The sequence below is a fragment of the Hylaeus volcanicus genome, chromosome 4 (genome assembly GCF_026283585.1).
Source record: "Hylaeus volcanicus isolate JK05 chromosome 4, UHH_iyHylVolc1.0_haploid, whole genome shotgun sequence".
NCBI lineage: Eukaryota > Metazoa > Arthropoda > Insecta > Hymenoptera > Colletidae > Hylaeus > Hylaeus volcanicus.
The window spans coordinates 23034375-23052118 of NC_071979.1; the positions used below are offsets into that span (position 1 = coordinate 23034375).

At 38.7% G+C, this 17744-nt stretch overlaps 1 protein-coding gene across 2 annotated transcripts in view; it reads left to right on the forward strand.

Moving 5' to 3' along the window:
• The window catches only part of LOC128875759 (all trans-polyprenyl-diphosphate synthase PDSS1), a 43184-nt gene that overhangs the window by 14039 nt on the left and 11401 nt on the right, over positions 1-17744 (forward strand). Inside the window, exon 2 of one of the 2 annotated variants that reach the window (XM_054121619.1) lies at positions 13922-14074. In XM_054121619.1, coding sequence (XP_053977594.1) covers positions 13922-14074 — 153 coding nt within the window. The remainder of the gene's footprint in view (positions 1-13921; positions 14075-17744) is intronic. The other variant, XM_054121621.1, reaches the window with a different exon arrangement.

Below are 17744 nucleotides of genomic sequence, written 5' to 3' on the forward strand. Positions count from 1 at the left end.
CGCGTGACGTCAATTTTTTTTTTTTTTTTTTTCTTCTTAAGATACCAATTAGCGAACTTTTCACGTGGATCCTTTGTGATCGCGATCGGTCGCACCCTTCACGAGACATTACGCGCTAGAAAGTGACTTATTTTCGCGGCATCGAGGAAAATAAAAAGAAATTTAATGGCACCATCTAGTAGTCATCCGTGTACTCTTTGTTTGCGTCCATTCATCGTCGACGTCGTGCCACTTATTGGTTGGCCTGTTCGGAGAAGGAAAAGTGGACGACGATTGTTGGCCACGATAAAACGCTCGTGGAAAGTTGTCGAGGAATGCGCGTTGACCTTGATTATTCCAGCAGTTCGCGGTGTTATCCTCTTCGCAGCTGATCGATGGTCTTCCGATCGCCATCGAGCCGACCCAACTGCCCCTTCGGATCACGTATCTCCCCATAAATAAATAATTACCACGATTACTTTCTAATTGAATTTTTTTCCGAAACAACAACGCCGCGAGAGGAAACTGGTCGAGTGAGATTGAATGAGATTGAATGAGATTGAGAGATAGACCTATAATTGATAATGATAATGACGCTGACAACGTTCATCGATCTGTTCGTCCTTCGTTATTTAATTGTCGATCTCGTAATTAATTCACAATTATAATAATTACTGGCGATTAACGACTCGATTAGACTGTTGAAACGTCCGCCTGTAATAAGTATAATTTTCCTAGCTGGAAACGAACGTCGAACTTTGGTAAACGCGCGAAAATGCTCGCGTACGCTCGTGAGAGCGACCTTGATTCCCTCGGACGGATTAATTTCGCTTAGCCGCTGGAGTACAGCTGGGGAACGTTCTCCAACGGTCATCAGCATCCATGAACGTGGCGAGTGATTCCAAAATGTGGGTCGTCCGAAGCCCTCGGAGAAAGTGTATTTTCCCCACCGCGGCGACTCCTGACATTCGATATCGTTCTTCGAGAACGCGCAGCCGCGTTGATTGGTGCAGTTGTACTCGTTGTTCACGTGGAAGTTCGGCCAGGTATCGATATCATACGCATCCTGTCTTTGTTTACAATTTGTCGATGATGTGTAGTATTTTTGTTTTGTTTTATCAGTAACAGAAAAATGGCTCGAACCATCGCTGGTCCATAAGCCCTTGTATCATGTTCGATATAAATACATATTTATTATATTTATTACATAGTTTGAAGTATACGAGGGCGAAGGTGCTACTCAGTCTTTGTATTGCTTTCACATCGTCTTACATGTTAATCGTGTTTTATGATTAATTTATACATTTTATACTGATTTTTAGTAGAGTACAAGGTTCATGGTTTTAGACTATGATTGATAGGACGTTGATGAATGCATGTCAGATGGATTGAAGATTTGTTTAAGTGACTGAGTCGTATGAACGTAATTATGTTTGTAACGATGAATAAGAATGAGTAGATGAGTAGGTATACAGAGGATATGTGAACAACTTTGTTTGGCGATATCAACAATTCTGTTGGATGCAGCAAATTTGTTTAAGAATTTTCTTGCGTTTTCAATACTTTGATATAGTACAGGATAAAAGATTGTAGAAATGTGAGGACAAAATGTATTAAACATTCCATAAAAATTCCATAAAAATTTGACTTATACTCTCATCAGATATTTTTCTTTACAAAAATTGAAGATGAAAAATGTGATTCGACCAATGTTATTTTTTGTTCATTCTTTTAGGAAAAGTATAGCAACTATACCGACAGCATAATCTACTAACTCCGTTATACAACTCCGTTAGGAATCGGGATTAGGTAATCGTAATTGGAAATGAGAGGACAAGGCAGAATTTTACGTTTTCGTTCGTGAACGTTTATCGTTGTTTCTTGGAGACATTCTTCTGCAAAGGAGTGAAAGTGTTTCTGCTAGGCAAACAGGCGCGACTGCTTGTATTCCGAAGATTTGGCAACGACACGGTTCAAGTGTCGAAGAATGCTTGCTCTTCGCAACTCGGCAAAAATGAATTTCCTTTCTTGCGCTCCCTACACTGTTTCTTGTACAAATTTCTTCGACACTATTTTTCTTCGATTTTATAAAACACGAGTGCAAGAACCAATTTCGTTTGCTTGTTTTCGTTCGATTCGATCTAATCGTTATGAAATCCAGTATCGTAGAAGAAGAGAAAACGAATGCATCCGCAGAAGTGAAAATATGTTATTAATCTAATTTTGGATTAAATTACACGAGAGTCATTGAGTTAAATAAATCTCAGGAGCCAAAGAGGATTGAGAAGCGTTGCCTTGGAAGACCCGTACATGTCTTTCGAGGTTCGAGATTGAACTTGTCATCATCTTGAAATATGTCAACATACCTCTCATAACTGATCGGGCGTGCAATAAAGTGCATGTATAATAGATTAGTTAGCGTGTCAACTATCGTCGTTTTCAGCAATCACTTCTGAAAACAAATTAATAAAATGTTACGCAGTTGAGCGTAAATCCTGTCCCCTGGATCAACTACCTTGATCTAATCTATTCTATATTTGGAGGTCATAGAACTGTGTAATATATTAATAACAGGTTTCGAGTAATTTCAAGTACGATCGTTTTCCAAATGCTGTGACATAGTTATTCACGCAGCGGAGATTATTAGGGTCGTCAAGTTCAACCAACCTTTGTTTGGTTCATCTAAAGGGTGTCCCACACTTAACCCTTTGACCGCGGGACGATTTTTGTTGAAAATTCTAAAAGGCGTAGAGGTGTGAATTTAAAAACAATATCGCCTTATAGGGAGTGATAAGACGGAATTTTTTTATATTTACAGTTTATTCATAGGACGTTTAGTTTCAAAAATAAAACTTGAAAACTTAGAAGACCTTTTTCCTGAAATTCAAGTTTTCCAACAAATACCTAACTTTTCAATTTTTATTTCCGAAACTAAGCGTTCTATGAATAAACAGTAAATATAAAAAAGTTTCGTCTCATCGACCCCTATAAGCTGATATTTTTTAGAAATTGATTTCACGAATACAGACATTTCTCTGAGCCCGTTTCTCGAGGGTGTATATATATATATATATATATATACGCCCTTCGCAAAGAGTTAATCAATTTTGTTCTATATTGCTCCATAATTGTTTCTCTTCTCAATAAGCTTTAGAAAAAGTGAAATTCAACGAAAAAGATTGTTCCCTCAGTTCTCTCGACTTTTAACATTTAGTATCTCCTGAAGATTTCTCATTGGTACAGCTTTGGGCCAAAATCTCACCTGAAGTCGACCTGTCCTCGTGATATATGCAATATTCGTGGTACTCGTTGAGTAACGTCCCGTATTGACCCAGTCGCGAGGACCACCAGGTAATTTTTGAGGTAGGCAACCCGGTGGACGACGGTTTACATTAAATGCGATTCTATTTTTATCTCGTTTTCAACCGATTCGTCACGCCCGTGATGCAACTGTTCAACGTTTAATCGCTAATCGAGGAATCGCTATTCCGTTCAACTGGATAAAGAATGTGTCGCAACGCAAATCTTTCGCGCGTTCAGGAAAAATGCGCATGTACATGCGCGACAATAAATACGTGATCCTCATTTGAAAAGGGGATTGCATCGATCGCCGGTGAAAATTAATTTCTAGCGTTTAGTTTGACCGGCCAGAGAATATTTATGAACTTCGAGCCAGCTCGCTTCCATCGCTGTTGGTAGTTTCTTCCATTCCCTTTTGCATAATCTTCTATTAACGGCATATTCAATTCCGTGAATAGGCAACATTCGATGTTTTAATTAATTTCGCTAGTCATCGTATTCGCGAATAGCTTCTCGAAGAGGATGGAATCTCGCGTTGGAATGCGAATTAATTAACAAAAATTCAACGGTCGAAAGTAAATAATTACGACAAGGTCTTTCATTTCCGCGATTCACGAAATATTGGGAGGTCAGCATGATTTTTTTGTCAGGATAGCTTGAAATTCAGATGTTACGCGAGAATTTGTCTATTTAACAGTTTTTTTTTTCGCAAATAGTTGTCTCCTTATTATTTTTAATACTTTTAGTACGACACATACTAATAGACACGCACGAGTCTAGAAATCTATCGATTAATATTCAACGATAAAGAAACTTCTCTCATCGAAATATTAGCCGTCTCCCAGGAAAAATAGTTTCACTATAAACGAAAAATCCTTTAAACGAGAAATTTCCATTACTAAACTCGTCTCACAATTTCAAAACGCCCTGTACAGTACGTCCGATGCTTGCGCAATCATCTTTTCGTCAGAAACGAGCAATTTCGTATTCATATTTGATTTGGTATCGATGATCGAAACGACCACTGGTTACCGCATCCGCAGGTCCCTGCGGATAGTTGTGACAACTATTCTTGGCCAAGTTTACGCCATTGTCGATCAGGTTGTCGGGTTGCCACAATCCACCTCGCGGCGTCGAACGAACAGGCCATGTAACCTCACTTTCTCCTTTTACAAAAAGGCCGAACTGGCTACATATATTCGATTTAAGACGACCCCGCTCCACCCAGACCCCCGTGCCCCGGTTATAAGCAAGTAACGCAAAATCACAGTGATGCAACGACGCCAACGTGGACAGCTCGTACGAACGAGCGTTGCTCGACTGATTATAGCGTATCGATCCGCAGTGAAACGTGAATTTTTTTTTTTTTTTTTTTTTTTTTTTTAGTTCAAAATTCCCAAGCGTTGATTATCGTCCATCGGTTAATTAAATTCTTCCTTGTGTTTTGTTTCGATGAAAGTGCTATTAATTAACGGCGAGTGTGTTCTTCCGAGTTAGGATAAAAAAAAACACGTAAACCTCGTTAGTGGTAATTCTATTTTCTGTACGGTTTCACGGTATGTTTTATATGCGATTTCTCGTTCGTAGTGAAAAAAGTTTCTTCGTAAACATTTATACGTTAACGAAGAAGTTTCCTGACAAGAATTTATGAAATGTGATAACACTAACCATCATGTGTTGTATAACACGGTACTCTCAATTAATTTAAAATATACATTAAAATATACATAAAAATATACATTTCCTGCAAGATTACTTTCACTGTTATTCACAATTCTTCCAATGCATTTTTTTGTAAACATTTTCTTCCCCGCTCCTATTATTCAAGTGTATCTATAACACACACAAAAGTAAGCATATGGGAACAATCTTTTAGAGCAATAAAAAATGCAGAAAACAAATTTTATCCCGTAGTACTGCTTTGTTATTTTGCGTACGAGTCGCTGGATTTAATAAATGCAAAACATTCTAATACCTGGCTCCCGTGGTTAATCAACCGTCCTTAAATCCGCGCACGTGCGTTTGTCTAATACGCTACAAACAGATTATTGCTCGGACATCAAAAGTGTTACGACGTTTTTCTTTCTCCATTTCAGTTTTCTGTATTTGAAATGTCGACGCGATTTCCTAAGCAACGTAGGCGAGCTAGAAAAATATTAAAAGCGTCGATTGTATCTATCTCAGATACGGCTGATTGCGCTTTGATTTTAATTTACCTGTTACGAACGTAAATTACGGCGCACGCTGTTTAACTAAACAGTAGCGGACACTCGAGAATTGTGTTTCTAAACGGTGAGATTATTAAACCCAAACCGTTGCTTTTATTTTCAATGTTTATTCAACGACCGAGATGTTTTCGCCAATATGATAATATAGTTATGTACGTTTTTCATATTCCGCGCGTATATTAATGCAGGAAAATCAATTCTAACATCAGTAGATTCTAGTGAGCCTAAACGTAAAGTGAATAATAGTTTGCTTGTGTACGAAACATTATCATCCTTCGATTTGTGCACATTCGAGCTAGTCCGCGAATATTTGCAACGATAAATATTCAACGAGCACGCGAGAGGGATTCGAGTGATTTGTATGATTTTTTTCGCGCTTCTTACAGTTCCTTTCAAACAGTGAGCGCAGGTGCGAGTTAAGAATGGTCTTGCGACAGAAGGCACTTCCACCAGAGACATGCAATCTTACGCCATCCATCGTACGCATTTCTTCAGATGATCGCCGTAAGAAGTTCTTGTCCAGTTTAAAAAAAAAAAAAGAAGATGCCATTAAAAAATGTTCCTTAAACAGTTTCACAATGGTACGTGCGCCTTAAACAATCGTGTTTGACGAGCGGCCCTCGATATGAAAGACAGTAACTGTTGTTAATGGAAATATCAATAGTTGCGCGGGGCTAGCAATGAAGATGGACGAAGTTTTATGAAGTATTCATAAGAAACGAAGTAAAAAATACTGAACGTCTTGGGATGTTTGTATTTTTGTAGAGTCGTCGAATGAAGACACAGATTTCTGTTTTGACGAAGTGCAAATGGTGATTTTCTGGCAATCTTATCTGCCACCTTATCTCCTAGGACAAATAATTCGTTTTCGTATTATCATACATTTATGTATTTTTTAGTACAAGGCGGACAATTTTTTGAATTGTGCAAATTTCCAGAAATGTAGTTCAAGTACAAAAAATTAATATATTATATTTTTGTATAGTATTATTAATTCGACCTTTGATGTGTTTCTATGCCCTACTATTTCAATAAAATACGTTCTGTCTGTAAGTCGTCTCTGGTATTAAAGCACAATAATACTTACCCTTACAGATTTATTTATACGTACGTGTACATATACTCAAGGTTTCACCTTAACATTAATTTCCGGTCGATTTCGCTCAAACGATCATCGATAAAAGTTTCACTCGTATCTCGATTTTCATCTGACTTTACGTGCATTCCATTCTCGAAGCCACATCGCCGCTAATTGTAATTAACGTCTCGTCCCTTCCCCGAAACAACAATGAATATTAACGAGTGTTAATCATGTCCGTTCGGTATAAAATTAACACCGTCAAGGCTCTATATTATTCTTAAATTGCATCAACAATACCAACGTGAATCGACTGTTAATTCCCCAAAAATATAATAATTAAAGGCTAGCAAGAATGTTTTTGAAATAAACATTCCACGTTCCATTCATTTAATCTATGAACCTTTTCATGTGTCCACAAATTATTAAATGAAACGAGTTAAATATCACGCGGGTATGACTAGCTGTAATTTACAGAGCAGGAGGTAATCTTTGGATCTTGGATTAATTTTACATTAATTAGAGACGAAATCTTTTTATTTTATTTCGAGATTTGGACAATGTTCATGACCTTTTCAGGATGGAAGGCTTGAATTATAATATAAATATGTAGAAATTACGAAAAAGAGAGGAGTGTCGTTAGTGCTGAAAAATGCAGAATGTTTCTGGTTGTGTTTGAATGTATGCAAAGATAATACTACTTATCGATAAATTGTCCTGACGATGAAATGAAAAATGTTATCGTAAAATATATAAACACTTTTTCCTATTGGTAAATATCTGAATAATAAACCCTCGCTTTTCTCATTGTAAAAATATTTTCTCAATCATTCAACTGTTACCAAATCTTCACTCTTATAAAGGCACAACTAAAAAATTATAATCGCATAACTTTCAGGGTGAAAAATACGTTCATCCTTCTAAGATGACGCTGTGAATTCGAAGTGTAACCAGTGCTTTTTCTGTCACCGCTCGCCTGAAACAGAAATTATCATATTTCTGGATACCTCGGCCGGTCGTAAATTAAGAAAATCCACAGGTCATTAGCCGAAGGCATCGAAGTGGACCCGCGAAATTACATTCGTACCACGTGTTGCCCAAGGTGTGTCTCCGTTTCTATTCTCGAAATCCTAAACACGTGGCTGATCCTTGACTTTTACACCGAATAAATTATCTATAAGAAACGGATGGCCGAAGAATTCGATCGGTCGTCTTTAACTCCACGCGATTCCTTCTCCTTTCGAGCTACATTTCCTCGCCGGTAGCCAGAACACGAAGCTGTAAACCATAATTATGAAATAACACGCATGTTTGTGGAGCAAGGAAAATGTGGAGTCTAGAAAAAATGATCCCTAGCTAATTGCTAACCGAGATCTAGTTACCAATTGAAGTAGAATGCCACTTCGATAAAACCCAGTAATTATTAGTCGTAAAAGTCCTTCGCAATTGAAATGAATTCACTTTTAACTCGTTGCAACTAATTCAGGTAGCAAATAGATATATAGTGTTACATACTAACTGCGTACAAGAGTAGTCTTGAGTAACGAGATAAAAAAGTAAATCCATGCGAAGTTCTTTAGCGTTAGTAGTCTGAGATCGACTGGATTTTTATTTGAATAATCAAGGTGTGATGTTTGCTTTTCTTCTTGGATATTTCTTGGTACATATGAGTAATGTAGGACAATTTTTTAGCTGTATGTTTCTGTTCTCTAGCAGTGAATTTTAAGAAGAAAATTTACATAATAATTATGTGTACAATGTACTCGTATTCCATGTCACGCTACATACAAGTTTTGTGGTTAGTATTGTACTTCCTATCTAAGCTATGCAGAACTTTCTTAAAATAGATCAATGAAAAAAAGCAAAGTAAACCATGTTCGTAATGCTAACTGTTTACGTAGACAATTCAAAGTAACCAAGAAGCAAGGAAACTGTAACGCGTAATCTTTTCTGGGACAACCTAATTAACTTTTTAAACAGACCTTTTTCAGAAAACCTGTTTGAACGACTAATAAGTAGAGGAAGGAATGTCTCGCTTTTGCTGATGTAAAGTGCGACGGTTATGCAGCCGTTAAACGTGAGAAATAATTGGCGAACAGATCGATTTTATTTATATGTCTTCGACCTAGTAATTATCGAACTAATTCGTCTTCGTAATTAACCATTAACCGTACAAAAGAAAAATTAAGTTAAATTTGTTGCTTGTGAAAAATTCTCGAAGAAAGTGTCTGGAACGAAATAATACAAAGTGACGCGAAAGAATCCTGGAAAGTCGAACATAAATATGCATGATTCCTAAAAGCGATGTAAAATGTAAAAATTTTGTAACGGATCTAAATCGTCATCGAGGCTCTTAGAATCGTATACGGGTTTATCTGGAATCCTTTTCGTATGTGAATACGTCTGAAATAGCGTTCATTTGCATCAAGGTTTCCTATTTGGAAATGACAGGAATTTTATTAAAAGAATTCACGAAAGTTCCGACGTATGGAACGAGGGTTTCATTACCATCGACTTCGGAGTTACGCGAGTTAACCGTTACGCACGTGATATACCTCTTCCCAGGGGTGGGGGGAATTTCATAATCGTTTCACCACCCTTGACGATGGCCAACTTTTACCTCGAATACACAGAGATTTTTATTTTCCAAAAATTGTTGGAATGTCGTACTGCAATTAAAAGTCGAGACTCGAAGTCCACGTTTATTTTTACTTGGCAGCCATAACGAGAATCACTTACCAAGTGCCATTCTCCAAATTAACCGTCACAGAAACACGTGGAGGCGTCACTGTTGGCATGATTATCGACAGTGCGTAAATACGTCATTGGTGACACGTTATGGCACCTCCAAACGATTAACGTACTTTCACATTCTTCGACGTCATCCCACTCACCTAACCGACAGACGAATTACCGAATCGGTGATTATTTTGTGCGAGCCTTAGCAAAGAGAACTTCGAGAAACTCGATACTAGAAGATACTAATCTCTGGCGAAAGCATCCAGTTGGTACGTATCGATAACAGAATTAAATCAAAGATCAAAAATGTAAACAATGGGGTGTGAAACTTTAGAGTCGATCAGGGTTAAGAGGATACTCTTCTGGGATAAAAATAGATGTTTTTGTTGTTCATATTCTTGTTGCTTAACTCTCTACCAAATTACACGAAACAAATTACAAAATCCAATAAACGCTTCTACTTAGCTTTACTATTTTATTTAAAGTTTCTCATTCACGCGGCAATACTATGAACTAACGCTGAAAGTATAATAAGCGAAATGAGAAATATATGCAAGTCAAAACGCGTGAGCAAGTTGTCGACGCTGTTCTTCTGAATGTTACTTTTCTTTTACAATCGTGTGCCTCGAAAATTTAACTAAGTCAAGAGTGTTTTCGTTTATGCCGGATAAACAAAATTTGTTTATTCTATAACCAAATTCATTCAGGCAGTTGCAAATTTTAGAGAATCTCGAACATATATGTACAAATAAACGTACCGAATTTCAAAAGTTTACGTCAAATACCTTATCCACACAAAAAAAAAATCACGAAAGTTGCTTCGAAATTCGTGAAAGATAGAGCGTCCCCCTTAAAGAAGACCAACGAAGAACTATTTTCTGGTTCTGGGGGACAATTAAATGTAGTCCTTCGTCTTGCACAAGTGATTTACGATGGCACGTCCAGTTTGCGCGTGTGGAATACGAATGTGTGACGGGAAAACGGAAACCGGGCCCCGTGCGTGCAACCGGTCGATCTTTTTGTTTGATGCGTTATTTTCTTGGGTACGCTGGCCTTGAGTAACGGGGCAGCGATATGGAGAGAGGTAAAAGTGGGGTAGTGAACTTGCCTGTTGCCACTAAACTAGTTATCCAAGAATGTAATAAGCGGACACACAGCGTCGTGGAAATCGGCGTGACACGCATGGACACACATCGGACACGGTCATTGCTCAATGTTGCATGTCCTCCCATGAACATACTGACCGTTTCAAGTTAACCTGGACGTCGCACGTCACCGCTATTAAACGGCCGTTGATCGCCGCGAGATCTCGGTGGGCCGTCCCTTACACTTGTTTACTCGCGTTCGAAGCCAGTTATCTATCGGTAATTACACACAGACGCGGGAAAAATAGACAGCTGCAATTACGGCGAGTGAATAATTTCAAAGTTACGGTGGAAGGTTCCCAGACCTGTAACTAACTACGGGATCCGAATCATTTCAAGGTGTCTAGAGTCAAGGAGCGAAACTCAAGGACTCTCGAGGTGTTCTGCGAAAGTGCGGTGATTGAAAGTCTTGCAATGTTCTAAGAAACATCGAGTGGGCTGTCATTTTTTTTTTTTAAAGCTTGGCGAAATAGACGAAGGAGGGTAAGAAACATTTACGAGGAATGTAAACATCGAGTTTTATTGACAATGATGTCATGTAATCGCGATGGTGTCAGCAAGCAGTGTCAAGGTTGACGAGGGTTTTGAAATATTCGACGTTATCGAAGCATTAGATCATGGGATATGTATGCTCGTGTCGTAAATTGGGTTTGTTTTTAATACAAAATTACATCTTTACAGTGGGGCGATTACATTATTTCGTAACGCTTAATGGTGTATTTCGCACATTAGTTTAAATAGCGAAACGATGAGAGACGCGAACTTCTGAGATTTACTATTGGGTTGTCCAGGAAGTTCGTGCCAATTTTTAAGAACAACTCAAATGCACATTTAAATTTTGATATATAGAGCCAATCCTGTAAGTATTCGTACCCTCTACTCTATCGTTCAACTATATGTCTAAGTTTGACTAAATTAAATAATAGTTTGGTATTACAAAACGAATTTTTCATTACAAATATATGTATGAATAAGCTTATACATGCATATATTTATATATACATCGAACATCGAACCTGCCATTTAATTTAAGGAAATTTCTTCAATAGATATATATAGGGTACGAATATCTATGGGACTGACTGTATATTTATTGAATTACATAGGTACAATGGTTGTCTTGATCCATTCCGATATATTTAGACCTGTACCACCCACCAAAAATCGATATAGACTTTACAGACAACCAAAGAATGCTTGGTCATTTTCCAATAGCTTGTGTCATTAAATAACAAAAAAAAATACTGAAATCAGTTCTCGTCTACTCCGAAAATTTTACCAAGAAAATTGAACACCTCCTAAAAGTGAACGACCCTAACTGCGGTGCGATTTCGTTCACTTGCGCGGTGCAAAGACCCAAACACCGAGGTCACCATCGTCCAGTGACACGCGAGATCGGTTTCTTCTCTGGCAAATATTTATTTTCCTACCGAACGTCGAACGCTTCTTCTCGATGACGCTCACGTTCGTCGTATCTAACGTTTCCACTCAGACGCCGCATTATTTGCCTGCCGTGACCTCAATTAATCCGCGGCAAAGAGGCGAACTTGTGAAACGGCGATAGTGCCATTTACTGCATCCTGACATGCCCAATCCATAGATCTCACACACTCGTCGGCCAGCAAGAAACCGTGACTGGCAAGCGAGGGTCCCCAGCCGCGGACGGCGAGGTGAATGCTAAGAAATCGCTGGGAATCAGAATCAAGTTTCGATGACGAAAGTGAGCATCGGCGAGCAAACCTGCCATGAGGGGAAAGAATGCCGTCTTGGCACCGGGATCCGTGTGCCCGAGTGTTGACAACTGGGAGAGAGACTCGCCTCGTACGTTGGCCAGCCATTACGTGCCCGCCAAACGTAAACAGTCATAGGAATGATGGATTTTGTAAATAACAGTTGCCACCTCGCGAAACGTTCCCATTGCGTATTCCGCGTGTCTCACGCTTATCGACACCGAATCGCGACGCGACGGTTTCCCTGGAAATGTTCGGAGCGTACCTGTACTGCTTGGTCAAACTTGGGTATGCATCGTCAAACGGGGAAGGATAGGCTTTGTTCGTGAGAAGTATTATTCCTTAGAAGGACGCGAAACGGAGAAATGTACTTCGATGTACCTGGACTGTTTGGTCAAACTTGGGCATACATCGTCAAACCTGCATTGTATAGTCTTTTGTTTGCCAGAAATAGTATTCCCTAGATGGAATGTGTTCGAGTCCACTCGAATTGCTTGGTCAAACTGTTACATACTGTAGCAAATCTTTGCCTACAAGAAGTATGTATTCTAGCTTCCTAGAACTTTTCAATTTATTATTCACACTCTTCAATTTCAGTTTCTATTTTTCTTCGAAATCGGTTTTCTTCAATTCGTTGATACAGAGTCTGTGTTTCTCCATTTTCTTTGATTAATTTACAGAAATATTATGTCCTGGTTTAACGAAGCCAAAGTAACCTCAACTAAAGTAATCTTCAATTGCATACTGTGTGTTATATTTCATTGTGCGAATTCAAATGTCTGTTTATAATTGAAAACCTTTCCAAGCATAGTTAGAAAGAGCAGATGTTACGTGCGTATACATTGTTAATGCTACTGAAAGTTGCTCTTCCAATTCTGTGTCGAATGAGAAAATTATTTCAATGGTACTTCTCGCGAATCCATTAGCTTTCTAGACGTTTTCAATTTATTATTTACACTCTTCAATTTCTATTTTTCTTCGAAGTGGGTTTTCTTAAATTCGTGGATATAGAGTCTGTGCTTCTCTGTCTCCTTTTATTCATTTACACAAATATTATATACACCCCCCATTTGGAAAATTTGAAGTCAGTGATGGACATCGACAGCTCGCGTCAGAGTTAATTGAGAAACAATCTTCTATGGTTTTCGCGTGAATGAAATATTTCTGGAATAGCAGCTTTCACAATGCGCGAATAGTCAGCTGCACGTTTCCTGCAAGTAGTAAAGTCGATGATATGTCAGCCGCGACGCAACGGAGGAAGTAGTGGACGACAGTCTATGACCAGACCGACACAGTAGTGTGCGCCGCGGTCAGACGGGATATACTTACTGTATACGCGCAACACGTTGATAAAATTAATATTATTAGTGCATGGTTTGTAGTGTGAGGTACTTTATTTGCATCCATTTGTTACAATAATATTGACGAGTGAATTTGAATGGAATGATTGACATTCTCTCTTAAACTATGACCAATATAATATTACAAGTATTACATTGACATAATTATCAATGTTGCTATCGATTAGTATGAATCTTGTACCGATCTTTCGAAAATAAATATAATAAACAAAACGTCGAATTCTGTAACTAATAAGCTAATATTCGATAAAATCTTAAGAACTTAATTCTGAGTTATAATGTCTCGTCATAGCTCAAAAATTCCACTTTCTACCTTGTTTCATCGTTTCTATTAATAATGAATCATCCTTTTTCCTTGCAGAGTAGAACGAGCACGCTGGATTACAGGACGAATGTGACGAGGATGATGAGTTCTATGCAAACGCAGTTACCCGGATCCTTGCACGATTACCAAGTCGACCCTTATCGACTCTCAGAGGACGACCTCAAAGGTGTCTACGAGGAAGTGCGAGAGGTCAGTATCTTATCCACAATGAAGTAATATTCGCGATTCGCAGAATAGCGTCATCGTTTCGAACTCAGAAACGTTTCTCTGTCTTGTATCGAATTGACTTTACATACCAGACGTTTCGCCTGTACACTTTCTACAAAGCAATGTGTATTTCTACACGTAAGGACCAGTTCAATTACGTGGAAATACGTGGCAAGCGAATTCCGTAAATAGAAGTGTCATGTACTTTTTACAGTTCCGTACCAGGAACTATCCAGGGTAGTCACGTGGCCGAAAGGTAGCAATGAAAGAAAGCTATGTAATAGCGATGTGTTGCCAACCGCGAATGCTACACAATTTTACGTCAATTTATGGTATATATTTATAAAGAGTAACGACTCTTTAATCCATACGCTTATCAATGTAAACTTGAATTTCTTGTCGCATAGAAACAAATGTAAAGTAATCATCGTCAAATCGAATCAGTACTTCACGATTCTAATAACAAAGGATACGCCTTCTGACATTGTTTAAATAAATAACTTTACTAAAATTATCCGAAGACTCCTAGTTGATTCTGCATGCCGATGTTTCTCGCCGTGAATTTCGAAAGGTACTCGCTGGAAGTCATAATCATGCGTCATTTTTTTTCACCTTGAAACAACCATTTGCCTGACAGCATACTTTGTAATAGATGATATACTCGTTCTTGATATTGGAAAAAAGTAATATGTTTTCTTGTCATTTCTTGCTGTACGGTATAATTAGCCAACGTTTTCCAGTATGTCATTTTTCCAGTACCAAGAAAGAACAATCGAGAAATATAATTTCCTCTCTTCTCTTATAAAATCATTATCGAATTACGTGCAAGCGAGTTCCAACGCTTAACGAGAGTGTACACAAAAAAATTCAGCTCGACGAAACTATTCCCCTAATGCCTCGCGTTCGAGTCTAGAGCAACTAACTGCAACGTGGCTTCGGGGCGCTACCAGCCACTCGTTGAAATCACTTTCTTGCTGCCATTTCGGGTGCAACGCGCGCCGATTCGCCTCGAATCGCCAAGTAGTTCCGTTAGGTTTCAACAGAAAGAGGTGGACCAGATCCGGAAGCAAAGGCTGCGAGGTGCAACACCCTCGCTGGAAGCCATACCAATCGAACACATCGCTTTGCGTCACAGCCAAGCTTTCGTTATTACCTCGAGGCGTCGCGAGACCTCTGCTCGCCGGAATTCTCATTTTCCTCTGTTTCTTCTTTTGTTTCGTCTCTGGATTCCGTGCCAATGGTCGTTCGCGTAATTGTAAATATTTATAGCGGGGAATGCCGTTTTCACGATGAGGCGCCTCTTGTTATGGTTGCTCGCGGCGCGTTAAGCGAAAGCAGCCATCGACTTCACGGTCCGCATATATGGCCGAGAGTAGAACTTTTACTCACGGTCGCGCACCCGACTACAATCGTATTTGCGTATGCGCGTGCAAACGCGTTTAGAAAGCACTTTTCTCGTTGCACCATGGAACGCGTTACGTGTCATCGGTGCACCGAGCGTCCTCGGTTCATTAGCTCGGGAATGTCGCGGTAATAGATTGAATGACACACGTGGACCTGTTTCAGCAATTATGAGAAGTCCCTCGGACTTTCAGATAACTATACAAGAGTTCAGTTGCGAGGAATTATTCTTATACTTGGATTTCTTTTCAATGGACATTCGTTCGTTCATTTAAAAACGAATGTATTAAGCTAACCCCACGAGTTTAAATTAATATCTGAAACATACCTTTTAGTGTTACAGAAAACATGTAACGACACGAATGTTAAAATGTCGGTTTTTATTAAATATGAACAGAATCCGTGGCACCTTCAATAACTCTGAAGTAGTGAATATTAAATCATAGTGTATATTTCGAAATACAGTAAATTAAATAGTAGGTTCGATGTTCCCAAGTGTATGTTTGTGTAAGTATGTTGATATATAAACAAATATATACATGTATAAGCTTATTCGTATACATATTTTTGTATACTTATTCGTATACATAAATGAAAAATTCATTTGGTAATATCGAAACTATTGGTTAATTTAGTTTAACTTCTTCGATAGACACAGAAGGTACGAATATTTATCGGATTGGCTGTATATTCGAAGATTGAGGAGCAAAAGCAAGTTTTCACCTTTTTGAAAATGATATTCTAGAAACACAAGATAACTCTGTATCTAACAATTAACTCTGAATTCGCTGACTCTAATGCGTAAAAAGAATGCGACTTTTCGTTTCGCTCTACTTTCCTCGGACTCCTAGGGAGAGATATTGGATTCGGTATTACAAGCGCTGTATCACTGTATAGAAGCCCATTAAAAAGTAAACGTCACACTTGACGACCTCTGCTTGTTAGTGCACCGCGTGGAACTCTTTAAACATAGAAAACACAGCTCGGGAAACGTTGATCTAATCGCGTTGTTGTAAACGATATATAGGGGGTACCTTGACGCGTGGGATTCACATAGAGTCAAAATTAACGACAAGAAATGATGTTGATGTATTCATGCTGGTACATTCTTTATTAGATTGTGTTTCTGAGCTAGTTTTCTATTCCAGTAATCCTTAGTGGCAGGCTGACGTAGCAGGACTGATTCTACTGTTTGTGTAGAGTACTAGATCATTCTTGGGATTAGGTAACCTTAGGCTATGTTTCATTCATTTTCCAGAACAACAAGCAATATTCACGATTGTTCTAACAAGTTATACATATACATATTAAATATTCCTTGCCGTTAAAAAAGATTAATGACACACAGTCTTCGTACTTTTATATACATATTTCTGTATACTTCAACATGTACTTCGTTTAGAATAATATGAATTTAATCGACGAAATAAATGAATATTACTTATAACTCGATAGAATCGTCTTCAACTTGCTAGTCTTCCATATTAAACAAAAAATTCTCAGAGTGTAACGGAATATATCTCGCATTTGGTTCGACGGCTACCATTTTGAATGCTTCCTATAAAGGTAACCAGCTGGAGTACAAAAAAGGCTACCACTAAGGAACGAGCTCGAATAAGGCGCATGGTTATGAGAACTTTTTTCGTAGTTTGTGTTTCTAATCGTTACAGTGGCTCTCACATTTTATGCTATACCCTGTGAACGTACGAACAGTTGAGATAACACTGAATCGAGTCACCTGCATCCACATCTTGGCTTCCGATCACGCGACCATACGGAAAGCGTTTCTGACGTAAGCTCGAGGATCGAGCGGGTTCCTTTCGACTTTGGCCAAATTCCAGGACGAACTTTCAGTCAGCGTCACGCGTGGAATTCGAAACGATACGTCCACATAGCCGTCGTTCCTGCTTCTATCGCGCTTGCAACCGACGATCGTTCGTCACGTATCCGAATCATCATCGTCTTATGGCCAGCCATTGTCTATACGCGGCCGGTCGACGGTAAATTGGTTTAGAATAAAATATGTAACGCCTGCATTGAATTGAAATAATATATCGGTTGTGTTCTAATTCGTACGAACGCGTCAGGTGGAACGGTACTTTGATTAGTCTGGCCAGTGTCTCTCAAAGTTGTTCTTATAGGCTTCGAAACATTCTGGTCATTCTGCTGGTCAAATATTCTGAACTTCCAAACTTTTTCATTTTCGAGGGTTTACTTCGATGCGTTTACAGCTGACGATGGAACGAAATAA